We start from the raw sequence: 20,029 nt of genomic DNA on the forward strand, positions 1-20,029 counted from the left end.
TTTTTTCTCAGTGACAACAACATGTGCGCACTGATAGTTTAAGTTGAAGCAAACATGAAGCTATTCTAAGGAGAATAAGCCATTCCACTTCAAATTAACAAGCAGTTTTTTTGCACTCCATGCCCTTTGCTTCTTTGGAATTCGACAAAGTGAATCAATAATTTCTTCAATAACAACAGTATATAGGCATCTGCTGGTCTCGTGAGACCATGGATTTGCGCCTTGGAAGGTTTCCAGGGCGCAGGTCTGGGCAAGGTTGCATGGAAGACCGGCAGTTGCCCATGCTGCAAGTCTCCCCTCTCCACGACACCGATGTTGACCAAGGGAAGGGCACGAGGGCCGATGCTGGCACCAGTGTTGTCGCAGAGCAACGTGTGGTTAAGTGCCTTGCTCAAGGTCACAACACGCTGCCTCAGCTGAGGCTCAAACTAGCGACCTTCAGATCACTAGATGAACACCTTAACCACCTGGCCACGCGCCAACACAACAGTATAAATAAGCCAGTTCTAAAATCCGCAGACAAATCATTGCAAACTGCACATTGTCAACTCTGTCTGCATCAGAAACCAGAAAAGGAAATGTGTTTCTGTACAATCGTGAAATATACTTAACTTGCCAGCGAGGTAAAGGGTGACAACCTCTTGTGAGCAGCTTAAATTCCCTTGTGAGCTGGTAGCAAAAGACGTGTGCGCGTCCACACAGCTTAGAGGGAACATTGTGTTTGGAGGGATGTTGGAGGTATGTTTTCTACAGAGAGTAGTGGGTGTGTGGAACGTGCTGCCAGGGGTGGTGGTAGAGGCAGATACACTAGGGACATTTAAGAGACTTGTGGATAGACACAAGGATGAAAGAAGAATGGAAGGCTAGTCAAAGTCAAAGTAAATTTATTATCAAGCTATGTCTATGTCACCATATACCACCAGGAGATTCATTTCCTTGCAGGCCTTTACAGGAAAATAAAGAAATGTAATAGAATTTATGGAAATCTACATAAGTTGAGACCAACAAACTGACAAACAACTAATGTGCAAAAAAATGCATTAAAAATAATAATGCTTGCCACCCACTACCCTTCCCCCCATCTCCCAACCTCACCACCACCACTTCTCACTCCCCCCTGCCCATTTGCCCTTCCCCCACCCTTCACCCCCCTCGCCGACTCACCCCCTTCCCCCTCCTCTCACTCCCATCCCCATCCCCCCTCCCTTCTCCCTCCCCACCTCCCCACCTCCCCCCACCTCCCTGTCGCAACGCAGGTGACCAGCGACGAGATGTGTGAGATCTGCGAGGTGTGGACGGCCGATGAGCTGTACCCCTGCCGGACCTGCACCCGGGTCTTCCATGACGGCTGCCTGAAGCGGGTGGCCCAGCTCTGCCCCGGCGGCATCGAGGAGCTGAAGGAGACGGCGCACACGGCCGTGGGCTGGAGTTGCCAGTACTGTGTGAGTAGTAATGTGATCTCTCGCGTAGAATACGATGCTCCCCTGAGGGGTTCTCTACTGCTGGGTCCTCAGGAATATACCCGGTGACTTGGCCCCCACAGCCATCTGTGGCAATGAATTCACTACACTCTGGCTAAAAACAATTTCTCCTCACCTCTATACTAACTGGATGTCCCTCTGTTCTGAGGCTCTGGTCCCAGACTCCCCCAATACAGAAAACATCCTCTCCACATCCACTCTATCTATTCCTTTCAATACTCAATTGGTTTCAATGAGAACCCATCGCATTCTTCTCACTCCAGTGAGTCAGGCCCAGAGCCATCAAATGATCCTCATTCATTAACCCTTTCATTCCTGGAATCACACTCGTGAACCTTCTCTGTGCTGCCCAGTTAGAGGTGACCTTCAAGGACCCCAGCACAACTTTGGACGGGGCAGGTAAGATCTCTCCTCTTGTCCAGCCAAGGTCAATGGGTCCCTCCAGCAGTGGTGCCAAGGTACCCAGCTGGTCCTGAGGTTGGTACCCACTGGCTACCGGCTGGTGGAAGTTGGGGTACCAGACTGATTTTAGGGATGAATCAGCATAGGTGACGTTACAGAAGTGTGCTCGAGAGGCCAAATGTCTCCTATCAATGTGCCTGTGGAGGCCAAGTCTCCTTGTTATGTCTGCACACTGGGCTCTTTGTGGGGTCTGTCTTCCTGGCACTGTGCCTAGCAAGGGGAGGCAACACTGGCATCCTCAATGCCAGCCATATCTTAACTCTCTCTCTCTTTCTCCATCTCTCCCCCTTTCTGACCCCTCTCTCCATCCCCCTTCCCCCTTCTCTCTCCTTCCTCTCTTTAACCCTCCCTCCTTCCACCTCTCTTCCCCACAACCTCTCCCCTCGTACTCTCTCCTCCTGCACCCTCCCTACTCAATCCCTCTTGCCCTCTTCCTCCCACACTTGCTCACTTCTCCCCCTCTCTCCCAATCTCCCTCCTCCCCCCACTCCCTCCGTCCCTCTCTCTCTCCCGCCCTATCCCTGCCAGGATAACGTGAACCTGCTGTTGACCGAGGAGGAAATGTTCAGCCTGAAGGAAGTCTTCCGTCAGTGCAGGGTAATCCCAGGTCCGTCCATGTCCTGAGCCCTGACCCCTTCTCCCACCCCACCCCTGCCGGGCTTAACGTGTTCCCCATCGGGGGGCAGAACGGAGAGAAATTCAGAACCCTCAAACCCCACGTCAAAGTGGAGTTTGAAATAGGGTCCAGTGCTTCCCCAGCTTATCTGATGAATCAACTCTTCTCGGGCTTCCAGCTGGGTGCAGGTATTGATTTTAACCGACGTTTCCATGTTAAACTCTGCCATTTTCATCAGGGATCCTGAGAAGAGTTTGTTTGTCAAAGTCGATCACTGTCACCTGCATGAGTCCGCGTGTGCACAGGTGCAATGTCAAACTTCCTACGGCAGCGCCACAGGCTCAGAGCGTCAGGGAAACAGCATTCACAGGAAAACATCAACTCGGCACAATATTTACAAGAAAGAACACAATTAGAACAAAAGAAATATGCGAAGTGATCAGAATGGTGATAGTGCTGCTGTACTGAGGTTGTGATTAGGGTTTTTGCTGTCAGTTCAACAACTGAATGGTTGGAGGGAAGTTGCTGTTCCTGAACCTGGTGGTGTGGGACTACAGGATTCAGTACCTCCTGCCCGATGGGAGCTGTGAGAGATGGCGTGGCCGGGTGGTGGTGTGGGACTACAGGATTCAGTACCTCCTGCCCGATGGGAGCTGTGAGAGATGGTGTGGCCGGGTGGTGGTGTGGGACTACAGGGTTCAGTACCTCCTGCCCGATGGGAGTGTGAGAGATGGCGTGGCCGGGCGGTGGTGTGGGACTACAGGATTCAGTACCTCCTGCCCGATGGGAGTGTGAGAGATGGCGTGGCCGGGTGGTGGTGTGGGACTACAGGATTCAGTACCTCCCGCCCGATGGGAGTGTGAGAGATGGCGTGGCCGGGCGGTGGTGTGGGACTACAGGATTCAGTACCTCCCGCCCGATGGGAGTGTGAGAGATGGCGTGGCCGGGTGGTGGTGTGGGACTACAGGATTCAGTACCTCCTGCCCGATGGGAGTGTGAGAGATGGCGTGGCCGGGCGGTGGTGTGGGACTACAGGATTCAGTACCTCCCGCCCGATGGGAATGTGAAAAATGGCGTGGCCGGGTGGTGGTGTGGGACTACAGGATTCAGTACCTCCTGCCCGATGGGAGTGTGAGAGATGGCGTGGCCGGGTGGTGGTGGTGTGGGACTACAGGATTCAGTACCTCCTGCCCGATGGGAGTGTGAGAGATGACGTGGCCGGGTGGTGGTGGTGTGGGACTACAGGATTCAGTACCTCCTGCCCGATGGGAGTGTGAGAGATGGCGTGGTCGGGTGGTGGTGGTGTGGGACTACAGGATTCAGTACCTCCTGCCCGATGGGAGTGTGAGAGATGGCGTGGCCGGGTGGTGGTGTGGGACTACAGGATTCAGTACCTCCTGCCCGATGGGAGTGTGAGAGATGGCGTGGCCGGGCGGTGGTGTGGGACTACAGGATTCAGTACCTCCTGCCCGATGGGAGTGTGAGAGAATGCGTGGTCGGGTGGTGGTGGTGTGGGACTACAGGATTCAGTACCTCCTGCCCGATGGGAGTGTGAGAGATGGCGTGGCCGGGCGGTGGTGTGGGACTACAGGATTCAGTACCTCCTGCCCGATGGGAGTGTGAGAGATGGCGTGGCCGGGCGGTGGTGTGGGACTACAGGATTCAGTACCTCCTGCCCGATGGGAGTGTGAGAGATGACGTGGCCGGGTGGTGGTGTGGGACTACAGGATTCAGTACCTCCTGCCCGATGGGAGTGTGAGAGATGGCGTGGCCGGGTGGTGGTGTGGGACTACAGGATTCAGTACCTCCTGCCCGATGGGAATGTGAAAGATGGCATGGCCAGGTGGTGGTGTGGGACTACAGGATTCAGTACCTCCTGCCCGATGGGAGTGTGAGAGATGGCGTGGCCGGGCGGTGGTGTGGGACTACAGGATTCAGTACCTCCTGCCCAATGGGAGTGTGAGAGATGGCGTGGCCGGGCGGTGGTGTGGGACTACAGGATTCAGTACCTCCTGCCCGATGGGAGTGTGAGAGATGGCATGGCCGGGTGGTGGGGATCTTTGATGATGGACGTGGCCTTCTTGGTGCAGCGTCTCCTGCAGATACGACCGATGGTGGGGAGGGACATGACCGATGCGGGGGAGGGATGTGACCGATGGTGGGGAGGGATGGGACCGTGAAGTATTGGGTGGAGTCCACTGCTCTCTGCACCTTCTTACACTCCTGCACATTTGCATTTCTGTACCAGACCATGATTAGCCGCCCGGTGGTGTGGTGACATCAGCACCGGATTTTGACCTGAGTTCGAATCTGGCCGGCCCTTTGTGCGCTTTCTGTCCGCGCTGGGTCGAGTGTTGAGCTAGCAACTCGGCCTCGTAAAAAACCGTCAGATGCTACAGAAATGGCAAAAAAAAAGCTGCCAGAAGGCGTGAAAAGGAACAGCAACCAGTCAGGATACTTTACATCTTGGTCACCCAATCAACCTTAACCATGGCAGCGTAGCGGTTGTCAGAGTTCAGAGTTCAATTCCAAATCCATATGCAAGGAGTTTGTGTGTTTTCCCTGTGTCCATGAGGATTTCCTCCAGGTGCTCCGGTTTCCTCCCACAAAGACGTTCCGGTTAGTAGGTTAATTGGTCATTGTCAATTGTCCAGTGATTAGACTAGGGTTAAACAGGTGGGTTGCTGGCAGCATAGCTCGAGGGCCTGTTCTGCACTGTCAAAATAACTAAATTACAGCACTGGGAGGCACCTTCGCCAGAAGGACTGTGGTGGTTCAAGGGGGCATATTATTCCCCCACCCCCACCCCCCCTCCCCCTTCCCCAGGGTCAGCTGGGGATGTGTGATAGCTGCCGGCCTTGCCATCTACCCTCAGATGGTGAAACTGAAAAGGGACGGAGACTGGTCCGTCCACACAAGGACTGATGTTGCTGGCTGTGTGTCCCTGCCACATTCCCCCCCCCCCACTGCGTTTATTTATCCTCTCCCCCCTTACCTGCTCAGACTCACCGGGGCCGGCAGGGTAACAGAGCCGTTAGCATGATGCTGATACAGCGTCGGCTATGAGATCGGGCTCAATCACCCTACAATCTCCCCGAGACCGTGTGGGTTTCCTCCTTGTCCCAAAGATGTGTGGGTGGGTTGTTGAGCTGTGGGCGTGGTGCTGTGTTGGAGCCAGAAGTGTGACACAGTACAATCCTCACTGATCTGATTTGGCATAAACGATGCATTTCACTGTATGTTGTGATGTTTTGACGTACGTGTGACAAATAAAGCTCACCTTTGTCTCTTTACCAGCACTTCCCACTCTCCGGGGCTGATCCCGAATTCCCAATCGGATTTTCGGGAGGAGAGTGTGATTATCTGTGACCACACCCAGCAGTGTCTCCTTCCATACAGTCTGTCCCTGTGGAATCAAGTGTCCGATGATCGGACTCCTGGGTGGGGTCAGATACCTGCCTCTCTGTAGGAGATCAGATACCCTCCTCATGAGGACCTGCATCTTGTGAGGCGAGGAGCCTCCCATTTTAGCTCCCAGTGGCCTCATCCATGTCCGAGAAGATCTCTCTCCCTCCCTCATCCGAGGATATCTCCCGTCCTCCATCTCTCATTCCCTGCCTTGCCAGGGTCTCCCTCCCACCATCCCTAATGTCCAAGGGTATCTCCCAATCTCTCTTCCCTCTCTTCCCTCCCTCCATCCCCCGCAGGCGTCTGCGGAGATCTCCCTACCGCATTCATGCCGGAACGCCTCCTGCTTTTTCAGAGTCCTGCCTCACCTCGGACGATTTCCTCCATTTCAAGCACTTTGTCCACAAGCAGCTCTTTGACGAGCAGATGAACGAGGAGGCAGAGGAACTGGTTGTGGCCCAGTTCACCGCCCTGGACGGCGACAAGAAGGGCCAGATGGAGTGGACGGACTTCCTGTACCATGAGTCCCTGCTGCTGCTCCAGAGAACCCGCTCACAGGTAGGTGGGCCAGGCCCAAGGCTTGGGATATACGACAAGAAGATCCCCTCAGATCAACTTGATCATTCGTCTCTCGCCACTAATCTCCCTCCCATCCCTTAACCCTGTGAGTGGAACAAGTGCTACACCAGCCCACCCACCTCCTCCCTCACCTCCACTCAGGGCCTCAAACATTTCTGTCTGGTGAGGCAACGCTTCACCTGTGAATCTGTTCGGGTCGTCGACTGTATCTGCCGTTCCCGATGTGGCTTCCTCTACTTTGGTGAGACCCAACATAGATTGGGGGACAGCTTTGTCAAGCATCTCTGCTCCATCAACCAAAAGAAGGTTTTTCCGTTGGCTGAGCATTTTAATTCCTGTCGCCATTGTCATTCCGACATGTCGGTCCACAGCCTCTTCTTCTGCCACGTTGAGGGCAATCACAGGGTGGAGGAGCAACACATCACATTCCGTCTGGCTAGCTCCAACTTGATAGCAATTGAAGAAGAGGGAAGGGGAGGGGCAAACGCTCCAGACAATTTTTCCCCTACCCTTCCCTCTTCTTCAATTCTCCACTCTGGCTCCTTTCTTACCTCTTCTCATCTCCTCCTTCTGGTGTCCCTCCTCCTTCCCTTTCTCCCATGGTCCACTCTGCTTTCCAATCAGATTCTTTCTTCATCAGCCCTTTACATTTTCCACCTATCAGCTCCCAGCTTCTTGTTTCATTGCCCTTCCCCCACCCACCCACCTTCCCCCTCACCAGGTTTGTTCTTCCTCTCCCCCTACCTTGTTATTCTGGCTTATTCCCCTTCCTTTCCAATTCTGAAGAAGGGTCTCAGCCCAAAATATTGCCTGTTTATCCCTCTCCATACTTGCTGCCTGGCCTGCTGAGTTCCTCCAGTATTTTGTGTGTGTTGCTCTGCATTTCCAGCATCTGCAGGATCTCTTGTGTTTATGGTTTGCTAATCCAGGCAGGATCCCGGTAAATCTCTGCTGCACCATGCTAATGCTTCCATGTCCTATAACGTGACCAGAACTGAACACTATATTCCAAGTGACAAAGTGGGCTGAGAAGTGGCAGATGGAGTTCAACCCGGAGAAGTGTGAGGTGGTACACTGTGGAAGGACAAACTCCAAGGCAGAGTACAAATTAAATGGCAGGATACTTGGTAGTGTGGCGGAGCAGAGGGATCTCGGGGCACATGTCCACAGATCCCTGAAAGTTGCCTCACAGGTGGATAGGGTAGTTAAGAAAGCTTATGGGGTGTTAGCTTTCATAAGTTGAGGGATAGAGTTTAAGAGTCGCGATGTAATGATGCAGCTCTATAAAACTCTGGTTAGGCCACACTTGGAGTACTGTGTCCAGTTCTGGTCACCTCACTATAGGAAGGATGTGGAAGCATTGGAAAGGGTACAGAGGAGATTTACCAGGATGCTGCCTGGTTTAGAGAGTATGCATTATGATCAGAGATTAAGGGAGCTAGGGCTTTACTCTTTGGAGAGAAGGAGGATGAGAGGAGACATGATAAAGGTGTACAAGATATTAAGAGGAATAGATAGAGTGGATAGCCAGCGCCTCTTCCCCTGGGCACCACTGCTCAATACAAGAGGACATGGCTTTAAGGTAAGGGGTGGGAAGTTCAAGGGGGATATTAGAGGAAGGTTTTTTACTCAGAGAGTGGTTGGTGCGTAAAATGCACTGCCTGAGTCAGTGGTGGAGGCAGATACACTAGTGAAGTTTAAGAGGCTACTAGACAGGTATATGGAGGAATTTAAGGTGGGGGGTTATATGGGAGGCAGGGTTTGAGGGTTGGCACAACATTGTGAGCTGAAGGGCCTGTACTGTGCTGTACTATTCTATGTTCTATGTTCTATGAACGTGTGTTGAGGTGATCCACGCTGGTTCAGGAACCTGGTGGTTGATGGAGTAACTGTCCCTGAGCCCGGTGATGTGGGGCCTGAGGCTCCTGTAGCTCCTGCCTGATGTCAGCAGTGAGAAGAGACCATGGCCTGGATGATGGGGTTCCTTGATGAAGGTTGAAGCTTTCGTGTGGCAGCACTCAGTGGTGGGGTGGGCTTTACCCATGCTGGCTGGGCCGTATCCACCACTTCTTGTACACATTTCTGTTCTGAAGCATTGGTATACCAGGCCTTGATGCAACCAGTAAGGATATTCTCCACTGTACATCTTTAGAAGTTTGTCAAAGTTTTTGGTGACATGCTGAACCTGTGCAAACTTGTAAGAAAGTAGAGGTACTGTTCTGCTTTCTTTGTGAGGGAGCTTAGGGGCTGGTCCAGGTTAAGATTAAGATGGGAGGTGTGGGAGGAGATATGAGGAGGGATGAAGGGGATCATCATTTGCGAAACCATTTCCACACCCGCCCTAACTCATCGTGGTCTGGACACCTGCCTTACGAACTCGAACCCTGTAGACTCCAGGGTTTCAAACCCAGCACGTCACTGCCATTTGTTTTTCTAGAACTCTCTCCTGCGCCTCCTGACTGCCAAGGAACGCGAGAGGGCTCGCAGCATCTTCCGGAGCCTGGATCAGAACCGGGATGGCCTGATCACAGCTGGCGAGTGTAAGAGGGCCCAACAGTCCTGGTTCTGCAAGAATACCAAGGCGTCGCAGTCCTGCAGTGTCAGGTGAGAGCTGCTGTGTCGGGGGTTTACGCGTACGTGGTGGGCGGCGGTAGGAAGCTCCGAACCAGGTTGTTTTTAATATAACGGCGTAGCGGTCAGCACGACGTTGATCAGATCAGGTTGTTTTTAATATAACGGCATAGCGGTCAGCATTACACTGTTACAATGCCAGTAACCCGCTACTGTCTGTAAGGAGTTCGTACATTCCCTCATGACCGCACGGGTTTCCTCCGGGTTACCTAGTTTTCTCCCATACTAGAACTTAGAATTCTACGTCCATGTGCCTATCTCAGTCTCTTAAATGTGTTTGACCTATCTGCCTCTAACGCTACCCCTGGCAGGATGTTACACTCACCACTCTCTGTGTGTAAAAAAAATGACATCTGACATCTCCCCTATACTTTCCTCCCATCACCTTAAAATTATGGCCCGTCATGTTAGCCATTTCCACCCTGGGAAAAAGACTCTGACTGTCCACTTGATTAGGCGTCACGGTAGCATAGCGGTTGGCTCAGGGCCTCGGAGTTCAGAGCTCAATTCTAGCGACCTGTGTAAGAAAGTTTGTACGTCCTTCCTGTGAATGGGTTTCCTCCGGGTGCTCCGGTTTCCTCCCACAGTCCAAAGACATCCTGGTGAGAAGGTTAATCGGCCATTGTAAATTGTCCTGTGATTAGGCTGGGGTTAAATCGGTGGGTTGGTGGATGATGCGGCTCATTGGGCTGGAAGGGTCTGTTCCACACTGTATCTCTAAATAAATAAATCAATAAGTCTCTGCCTCTTCATCTTGTACACCTCTATCAAGTCACCTCTCTTCCTCCTTCGATTCAAAAAGAAAAGCCCGAACTCACTCAACCCATCCTCATAAGACATGCTGTCTTATCCAGGCATCATCCTGCCAGATCTATGCAGCCTCTCTAAAGCTTCCGCATCCTTCCTATAATGAGGCGACCAGAACCGAACACGATACTCTAAATGTGGTCTAACCAGGGTTTTATCGAGCTGCATAGTACCTCAGAGCTCTTGAACTCGAATGTTGGCTGAGTACTTCCAGTAATTAAAAAAGCTAATACAAGAAGGCTCAGTGGGACACACAGAGTTTGCTGCTGAGACTGTTTACCTGACCCCCTAATGCATCAATTTGCATAATTACAGAGTGTGTACAGTCTCACATAATTGAACATGAGGCTCCCCCTGGCTTCAGTAATGACACCGAGCAGCCTGCCAGCACTCTCACACTCTGCTCATGGGCCACCACTGCTCCGGCAAAAGATAAAAACAGCCATGTCATTGGAGGGAAGGAAGACCGTAAGACACAGGAGCAGAAATAGGCCAGTTGGCCTGTTGAGTCTCCACCACCATTTGATTACTAATTTAATTGGGTCAGTACAACACTGTGGGCTGAAGGATCTGTTCCATGTTCTATGAAAGTCAGTGGGTGTTCTACGATGCTCTGAGACAGCTGGAGCTGAAGTGGTCTCTTCCATGTTGAAACAAACTGTGGTGGTTCTAACAGTCCTGTGCCAAGCCAATGAGAGCAGTGAGACTGTGCTGCCAAGTTTCAGGAATGATTCCATTTCCCTTCAAGTTCCCATGAGCGAGAGCGTTTCGCCGGCAGGATGCTTGCAGACATTTCCAAGGCTCCTTTTCGCTATGCAGACGAAGACTGCTATACCGTCAAGGCCTGATAACCCGACATAGGAGCAGATTTAGGCCATTTGGACTGACTAATCAGGAACCTATTAACCTCCACTTTAAATAGACTCAATGACTCGGCATCCACAGCCAGCTGCAGCAACGACCACAGATTTTCCGCTCTCTGGTGAAAGAGACAGTAATTGGCCACAGTACAATTCCCAGCAGTATGTGGGTGTGTGGGAGACTCTGGGATGTGGGAAGAGCGGTTTGTTGGCATCCGTCTGTCTCAAAGGTGATGATGATCATCATCACGAGTCTGGGTGGAAGGTATGGAGCTCCTGAGATACCCAGTCATCAAGATCCCCCTCTTGGCCTCACCAGTGTAGTCCAAAGGAAAGCTTATGAAGCAATACGTTTGGTACCAGCTTGGCTACAGGAGCTGCTGGAAGGATGATCAAAGACATCCAGCCATCTTAAAGGCTCCACTCCGGATTTGCTGTCTGGGTTTACTCCCGTAGCCTACGTCTCTCCCGAGGCTGCCCACAAGGCAGTGGGGCTATTTACCCATAGCTGGGGATCTGGTACACGAGCACCAGGGTGTGTCCACACACCAGTAGGCCTGCATGCTACGTGTACAGGGGCCAGACATGCTCCCCGTCCTTTGTAATTTAACCTGAGTCTGAAAGGAGTTCAGTTTCCGTGTGTCGCCAATGAGGAGGCACTACATGAGACTTGTTGTGGGAGAGGCTATGTACTGGCAGGGGGAGACTTACACATTCAGCTCTCCTTTTCGCAAGACTGCTAGCGACAAACGCTACCCACTACTACCACACGAGACACTTCACAACCACCATTTTGTGGGAAGAGTAGCTCACAGTGAAACTGATTGGAGAATAGGCTAGCATAGACTTGATGGGCAGAAATGGCCACCTCTGACAGAGACAGAGAAACTGATGAAAAAAAATCAATCCAAGTTTATCCAACATTTCCTTGTAGCCAGCAGTGTCTAATACGGACAGCACACTAGCTACTCTGGTCCCACTTGGCTGAGATATAGTAGCTTAGTGATGAAAAGGCAGAGGGAGCAGAATTCAGAATCAGAGACAGCTACGCTATCACTGACACCTGAGGTGACATTTGTTGTTTTGTCGCAGCAGTACAGTAAAAGTCAAAATATTACTATAAATTACAAAAATAAATAGAAACATAGAATAGTGAGATAGTGTTGATTATTTCACGGACTGTTCAGAAATCTGATGGCAGAGGGGAAGAAGCCGTTCGTAAACCATTGAGTGTGTGTCTTCAGACTCCTGTATCTCCTCCCTTATGGTAGCAATGAGAAGACAGCATGTCCTGTTGGGGGTTCTGTACTGAAGGATTCTCGTGGTGTGGTTAGAGATGAGATTTGTTGTGGGGAAGTAGTGAGAGGGAGATTTCTTATAGAGAGAGAATGAATCAGAATCGGATTTATTATCACTGAATTACAGAATGCAGCAACGCTGGAGGAACTGATGTACGGTGGAGAGCATTCTGACTGGTTGGGTTACTGCACTGGATCAAAAAAAGCTGCAGAAGGTTGCAAACTCAGCCAGTTCCATCGCGGGCACTAGTCTCCCTGGCATCGGGGCCACCGTCAAAAGGTGATGTCTGAAAAAGCCAGCATCCATCATTCTGGACCCCCATCAGCCAGGACGTGCCCTCTGAGAGAGGATGTACAGGAGCCTGTAGACACACACTTAATGTTTCAGCAACAGCTTCTTCTCCTCTGCCAGCAGGTTTATGACTCGACAATGAACTCATGAACACCATCTCACACGATTTTGCTCTCTCTTCAATGTACTTATTAATTTAATTTTTATGCAATATATATTTCTTATTGTAATTTATAGTTTTTTATTATTGTGCATTGCAATGTACCACTGCCACAAAACAACACATTTCATGAGATATGTCAGTGATATTGAACCTGATTCTGATAAAAGATCACAGGCTGAAACATCTACTGTTTATTCGTCTCCATAGATGCTGCCTGACCTGCTGAGTTTATCCGGCATTTTGTGCTTGTTGCTTTGGACTTCCAGCATCTTCAGAATCTCTTGTGTTAATATAATGTGAGATTTGTTATCTTGTGGTAGCGGTACGGTGCAAAGACATCAAACTGCTTTAATTGGAAAGAAAATGGTTAGTTGGTTAGTGAGGTGGTGTTCACGGGCTCGTTGCCCATTCACAAATCTGATGGTGGAGGGGAAGAAGCTGTTCCTGAATTGCTGAGTGTGCCTTCAAGCTCCTGTACCTCCTCCCTGATGACAGCAATGAGAGGAGAGCGTGTTCTGGGTGATGGGGCCCCGAACGATGAACACCACCTCCTGAGACACCGCCTTTCGAAGGTGTCCTCCACGGCGGGGAAAGCTGTGCCCGTGTTCGAGTTGGCTGCATTGACAACCCTCTGCAGCCTCTGACGACAGAACACAAACAGGTCCGGCATCCCAAATGGTCCGTGCTGACTAACCCGGCCATCTTAGCTAATCGCGTTTGTCCTGTGTTTGGCCCACATCTGTCTAGCCCGCTTCTTTATACCTGTGTAGAAATGATGTGGGTGTGAATGCACAAAGATTTATCAGCAAGTTTTTAGATAACACAAAATTTGGTGGTGTTGGTAGTGAAGAAGGTTATCGAAGGCTAGATTCAAGGGAATCTGGATCATTTAGAGATGACAAGTGGATTTCAATGCAGATAACTGTGAGGAGCTGTGTGACATGTCCAGGGAGGGGTAGTACCTCAGGTGTAGGGGCTTGTCATGGCCAGTCTGGGGCAGCTCACTCACCTTTGGACCCATCCGGATACTCAGTGGCTCCAAGTAGCTGTTTGCATGTGACAGTGGCCACACCCTGGGACACCGCTTCGACAGGCGGGCTAAACCAGGTGAGGGTTTACCCCAGTGAGGTAGGGACATGCCTGGCCTAGCAGGCAAAGTCAGCTCTGGCAGACTGGGCGGATGAGATCTACAGTCAGATCCAACGGCAGTACTGCAACGCTCTGGGGAGTACAACGGGCAGGACACGGCACAGAAGATGTCATGGTCATCCACTGCAACCAAAGAAGTCCCCAGTTTGTGGTGATTTCTCCTGCCACTGGATCTGGGCTTCTGAGGTCGAGACAGTGGAACTGTCCTGGTGCAGTGGTTTTCCACGGCAGAAACTCTCCCACACAGGCGTCCTGTCTCTGTAAATATGACAGACCAACTGTCGGATGTGACTCACCACTTTGGAAAATTAGGACATGATTGAACGGTGGGACGGGTTTGATGGACCTGAAATCCTTTTGCTGGGACAAGGCCCTCAGTTATAGGGAAAGATTGAATAGGTTAGGATTTTATTCCCTGGAGTGTAGGAGAATGAGGGGAGATTTGGTAGAGGTATACAAAGCTATGAGGGGTTTAGATTGGGTAAATGCAGGCAAGCTTTTTCCATTGAGGTTGGGTGAGAGGTCAGGGGTTAAGGGTGAAAGGTGAAATGCTTAAGGGGAACATGAGGGGAAACTATTATACTCAGAGGCTGGTGAAGGTGCAAGAGGTGGATGCAGGGTCAATTTCAACATTTAAGAGGAATTTGGATGGGACGGGTATGGAGAGCCATGGTCCTGGTGTAGATAAATTAGAATAGACAATTAAATGGATTGGTACAGACTAGTTGTGCAGTAGTGTTCTATGACCTCTCATCAGCTGAGCTGCCGCAGGAGGGGTGTGACAATGTGTCTGTTTCTCCCAGTATCAGCCATGTCGAACCCATGTCAGAGGGAAGCCCGGCAAATAAAGGACGCGGGAGAGTCCAGGACAAGTCCCTGCTCTGCAAGGACCCAGAGGAGAGCAGGTGAGTGGAGAACAGGGAGAGGGGCAGTCACAGCCTGTCCAACAGCAGCAACCTGCTGAAGCCCTTTCCAAGACAGGACAATCTCCAGAGAGACCCGCCCTCGCTTCTGGCTGCTGGTGTTTCCAATCCAAAGTTCTTTCAGAAGTCAGGAAAGAGGCACAAAACTTGCTGCTGCACAATTGTTTTATGAAGTGTTGATAGAACAAAGGAAAGTCTGAGCAAACGGTGGCAGAGAAAGCTACGTGTAGGGAAAACTAAGGTTAAGGTGGTGCTGCCCTGAAGACTGCTATTTTCATACCCCTAGATAAGGATTCCATTCAAATTCCATTCAAATTTATAGATAAGAGTTAACCAATGAGAAAGCACTTATTCAATTACTCAGTACTGAAAGAAGTTTCCAGAATTTTACTAATGTAACCACTGGATCAAGGGTTCCCAACCTGGAGTCCTCGTCCCCTTCGGTTAGTGGTCGGAGTCCATGGCATAGGACGGGTTGGGAAGCCCTGCTCTAGCGGCAGATTAAACTGTTATCTGCATATAAGAATCGCTTATGTTACGTACCCCGTAACTGGGTTGCCAAACCAGCAGAAATGGACCACTTAGTTGGAGTCTGGATTACTGGAACTAAGAAAGTTTTATTAAAGAAATAAGTAACACAGTACTCTAATCATAAGGATATGAATGCAACAGATTGGCAATGATAAAACACACATGTACACAGAACTAGGGTAATAGGAATCAAACAAGCTCTATCGCAGTCTAGGGGTAAAATGATCAGTCTCAAGTGACGCAGAGTTCAGTTCAGCTTAGGACAGTTCGCAGTAATCACTGTTGTGCCGTTGGAGAGAGATAACATGCAAATCTAATTCAGACAGACCTTTGTTCTTCGCAGTTAGCTTTCGGGCGAACCCTTTTAATGTCTTCTGTGGTCACCGACTGTGACCCCTCCGTTCCGGATATGACCGTTCTTCCGCGGTGAACCCGGCACCCAGGCAAGGGCAGACACACACACCAGGTTCCCGCCGATTGTACCTTTTCACCCTGTGCATCTATGGTTGGTCCCGTGACCAGACCTCCAAACCCCCACCAACTTGTGGGGGCACACTGCTCTTCCAGGGTCTTGTTATCTCGTGATCTCGTGGTGTGTGTCATGCCTTAGCGAACCTGTTCTTTTTATCCCCCTGCTGGGGTAGCGCCTGTCCATCAAACTTCAAACAATTCAGGTTCAAAGTAACCGGTCTGTCAATACTCTTAATTGTGTTTCTTTTCCGTTATCTCTCTCCTCTCTCATTAACATTTTGAACGCTTCTCCATTGTCTCCCTTATCTCTCTCATCAGTATCAATCTTCTGATAACTTGGTTTTTCGTCACACCCTTATCCTTCAAAGGATTTTTACTGGGGTAAAAATTATAGGCATGAATACGTTATTAGATACACACTACTATACAGGGTCATCAGCTATTCAGCTAATACAGAGAACTTTAAGTTGTCAACACCTTGACAGACAGTCAGCAATCACCTTTCCATTCCTTTTATATGTGTTACTTTAATAATCCTCTAAGACCAGGCACAACTTAACAAACTTCATAGTGGCCAAAAACACTAATGGGTTGTGATCAGTGTAAATTCTCAGTGGTTTCCATCCCGGACAAAAATAACAAGAGTCGTCCCACACAAACTTAGCATTCTTTGGCAAGAGCTTAATAAGAGGGAGGGTAATATCCGCAAAGTTTTTGCAAAACTTCCGATAGTACCCCAAGAACCTTCTCAGGGCTCTCTTGTCTGTCGAGATGGGGACTTCAGAGATAGCCTGCACCTTAGCCTGCAGCGGCGCCAGCTGCCCCTGTCTAACCACAAATCCCAGATAAGTGATCTTTCCATGGCCGAATTCACTTTTTGCGAGGTTCACTGTCAGGCTGGCTTCAAACAGCTTTTTAAACAGCTCCTCCCACGTGTCACTCCAGACCACTACATCGTCAATATACGCTTCTGCGTTCTTTAGCCCTTTTGTCACTGAATTAATCATTCTATAGGGGTGTTGCTCACTAGGCTGACCTGATGTGACAACAACACCATGTCCCGGCTCTTTGCATCGCCTCGGGACAACCGGACATACGTGTGCGTGCCGGTTAATTAGCTTTATCGTCAGCTCGCTTTGTTCGGGGGTTAAGTGAGAGAACCCATCAGCAAAGTTGGTCAACACAATAGAGTTCTCCCATCTGGTCAGCACCACACTTATCCTTTCAAAATGGGTTTTCCCCTTATCAGGTGGCACCCTAGCCTCATTAATTTTTGTGATAACACCGACTGGGTCTGTTCGCCTATCATGGCAAGCTGTTAGCATATCAATAGCCTGTAACTGTGTTAGCTCACGTCTACAATAGTCAATAGCATCCTTCCTCCTGTGCAGCCGGTAAGACTCCTTCATGATTCTACCGACTGTCTTCCTCCCCTCAAAATGTCCCCTGAGGGGTATCTTGTGGGCCAGGTTAAGAATCTCATCCCCATAAATTTTCGGCACCACCCCCCATTCCTCATCTGCGGGCACGGTACGTGGTCTCCATTTCCTCATTAGTACTCCCTTCTTCACATAATAGCCCACTGGCTCCCTTTTTAATTCTGCTTCGGAGAGAGCTGTCTCCGTCAAAACCATCAGCTCCTCGTCTCGCTCCTGTGCCTATATAAATTCCTTCCTTGCTAATGATAAGTCTACCTTAACTTCCGTTTCACTACGCTGCTTCTCACTTTCTAACTCCTCCTGGTACAAGGCTGGTAAAAACGTCTCCGCTAAATCTACATTCGCTTCGGCAGCCTTTCTGGGCATGCGGCGAGTCACTGCGCAAACGGGATAAACCTGTGAGTCCATGGGCAGGGCCTCAATGCTGGCAGGCTGGCTTGTCAGTTTTACTGCTGAGAACACATTTCCGCCGGCGAGGTCATTACCGAGTAAGACCTCCACGTCTTCCATCAGTAGTTCGGGCCTCACCCTGATCGTGACCGGTCCGGAGACCAAGTCGCTTTTTAGGTGTATCTGGTGCAAAGGTGCTGCTTCAGTCCCTTTCCCAATGCCTTTTATCACCCTGACCTCCCCAGTCTGGGTCTCTGAACTAAAGTCTAACACACTCTTTAATATCAATGACTGACAAGCTCCATTGTCTCTCCAGATCCGTACTGGAACTGGGTTTAACCCCTCCTTCACCGACATCAATCCAGCCAAGATAAACCTCTCATGCCCTTCCTGAACTTTATCAGACCTCTTCTCCCCTAGCGGTTTGTTTGCCAGCTCAATACAACCAGTCGGAACCGTCGTTTTTCCTTTCCCCGTCTCCTTCTTTGGGGCAAAGCACCTGGACGCAAAGTGTCCGACTTTCCCACAATTATAGCATACGACCCCAGGAGACTTCCTACCAGACTGCTTCCAGTCTACCTTATCCCTCTCACTAGTTCCCGGCTTACTTTCTGACTTTTCTGGCGGACTCTCCCCGCCCTCTTGACTACCCTTCTGGTATCCTTTACTCGGTGTAAACTTTGCTTTGTGCGTTAACGCGTATTCATCCGCTAACTTAGCAGTTGCGGCTAACGTGTCTGCCTCTTTCTCATCTAGGTAGGGTCTCATACCTTCAGGGACACAACCTTTAAACTGCTCAATCAGTATTAGCTGTAGCAGTCTGTCATAATCGCCATTGACCCCTTTTGAGGCGCACCAACGCTCACAATATGTCTGCATCTCACGGACAAACTCTAAATACGTGCGGCCCCACTGCTTCCTCGCATTCCAGAACCTCTGCCGGTATGCCTCCGGGACCAACTCATAAACCCTGAGTATGGCCTCTTTCACCACATCATACCTCTGGGCATCTTCTGCGGACAAAGCAGAGTAAGCTTGCTGGGCTTTTCCTTTAAGTACGCTCTGAAGCAAAACAGCCCACTTATCCCTCGGCCAGTCCTGACTTGCAGCAACTTTTTCAAAATGGAGAAAGTACCGATCAACATCGGCCTCCTCAAATGGGGGAACCAGCCTAACCTCCTGAGTCGCCCTGAACCCTCCACCTTGGTTCGGCATGGGCCCCTGCGCTAGCCACATCCTTAACTTCTCCAGCTCAAATTCCCTTTTCCTCTGTTTCTCTCTCTCTCGTTGTTCTAACTGCTTGTCCCTCTCTTCTCGCTCCAGCTGTTTTAACCGGAACTCGTGCTTGAGTCTCAATTTTTCAATCTGCAGCTGTACTGCTTCTCCACCAGGTTTTCCCATAGATACCACCTCCAGCTCCCCTTGGAGAAACACACCTTTAGATACATAATGCTCTATGATAGCTCTGTGCATCTCCGCTCTCCTCATTGTCGACTTCCCCTTAAAAAGATTCACCCATTTGGCCACAGTTGCCAATTCTGATTTCCTGGCATCTTCTAATGCCTCCAAGGTTGGCACCTTTAGAAATTCCTCAATTTCCATTTCTGCTATTTGCCCTTTCTTTCTTTCGGGAATTTTAACCCAATCAATTTACCCAGTCCCAAATTTGGCGTTCAAAATCGCGGACGAGATCCCCACTTGTTACGTACCCTGTAACTGGGTTGCCAAACCAGCAGAAATGGACCACTTAGTTGGAGTCTGGATTACTGGAACTGAGAAAGTTTTATTAAAGAAATAAGTAACACAGTACTCTAATCGTAAGGATATGAATGCAACAGATTAGCAATGATAAAACACACATGTACACAGAACTAGGGTAATAGGAATCAAACAAGCTATCGCAGTCTAGGGGTAAAATGATCAGTCTCAAGTGACGCAGAGTTCAGTTCAGCTTAGGACAGTTTGCAGTAATCGCTGTTGTGCTGTTGGAGAGAGAGAGATAACATGCAAATCGGATTCAGACAGACCTTTGTTCTTTGCAGTTAGCTTTCGGGTGAACCCTTTTAATGTCTTCTGTGGTCACCGACTGTGACCCCTCCGTTCTGGATACGACCGTTCTTCCACGGTGAACCCGGCACCCAGGCAAGGGCGGACAAACACACCAGGCTCCCGCTGATCGTACCTTTTCACCCTGTGCGTCTATGGTCGGTCCCGTGATCAGACCTCCAAACTCCCACCAACTTGTGGGGGCACACCGCTCTTCCAGGGTCTTGTTATCTCGTGATCTCGTGGTGTGTGTCATGCCTTAGCGAACCTATTCTTTTTATCCCCCCTGCTGGGGTATCGCCTGTCCATCAAACTTCAAACACTTCAGGTTCAAAGCAACCGGTCTGTCAATACTCTTAATTGTGTTTCTTTTCCGTTATCTCTCTCCTCTCTCATTAACATTTTGAACGCTTCTTCATTGTCTCCCTTATCTCTCTCATCAGTATCAATCTTCTGATAACTTGGTTTTTTGTCACACTTAAA

General features: G+C 50.0%; 1 protein-coding gene across 1 annotated transcript in view; it reads left to right on the forward strand.

Annotated features, from left to right (window-relative positions):
* The window catches only part of phf24 (PHD finger protein 24), a 63,849-nt gene that overhangs the window by 42,034 nt on the left and 1,786 nt on the right, over positions 1 to 20,029 (forward strand). Inside the window, exons 3-7 of the mRNA XM_072257090.1 lie at positions 1,257 to 1,442; positions 2,472 to 2,550; positions 6,323 to 6,525; positions 8,984 to 9,150; positions 14,550 to 14,651. Coding sequence (XP_072113191.1) covers positions 1,257 to 1,442; positions 2,472 to 2,550; positions 6,323 to 6,525; positions 8,984 to 9,150; positions 14,550 to 14,651 — 737 coding nt within the window. The remainder of the gene's footprint in view (positions 1 to 1,256; positions 1,443 to 2,471; positions 2,551 to 6,322; positions 6,526 to 8,983; positions 9,151 to 14,549; positions 14,652 to 20,029) is intronic.

Source organism: Mobula birostris, chromosome 5 (genome assembly GCF_030028105.1).
Source record: "Mobula birostris isolate sMobBir1 chromosome 5, sMobBir1.hap1, whole genome shotgun sequence".
Taxonomy (NCBI): domain Eukaryota; kingdom Metazoa; phylum Chordata; class Chondrichthyes; order Myliobatiformes; family Myliobatidae; genus Mobula; species Mobula birostris.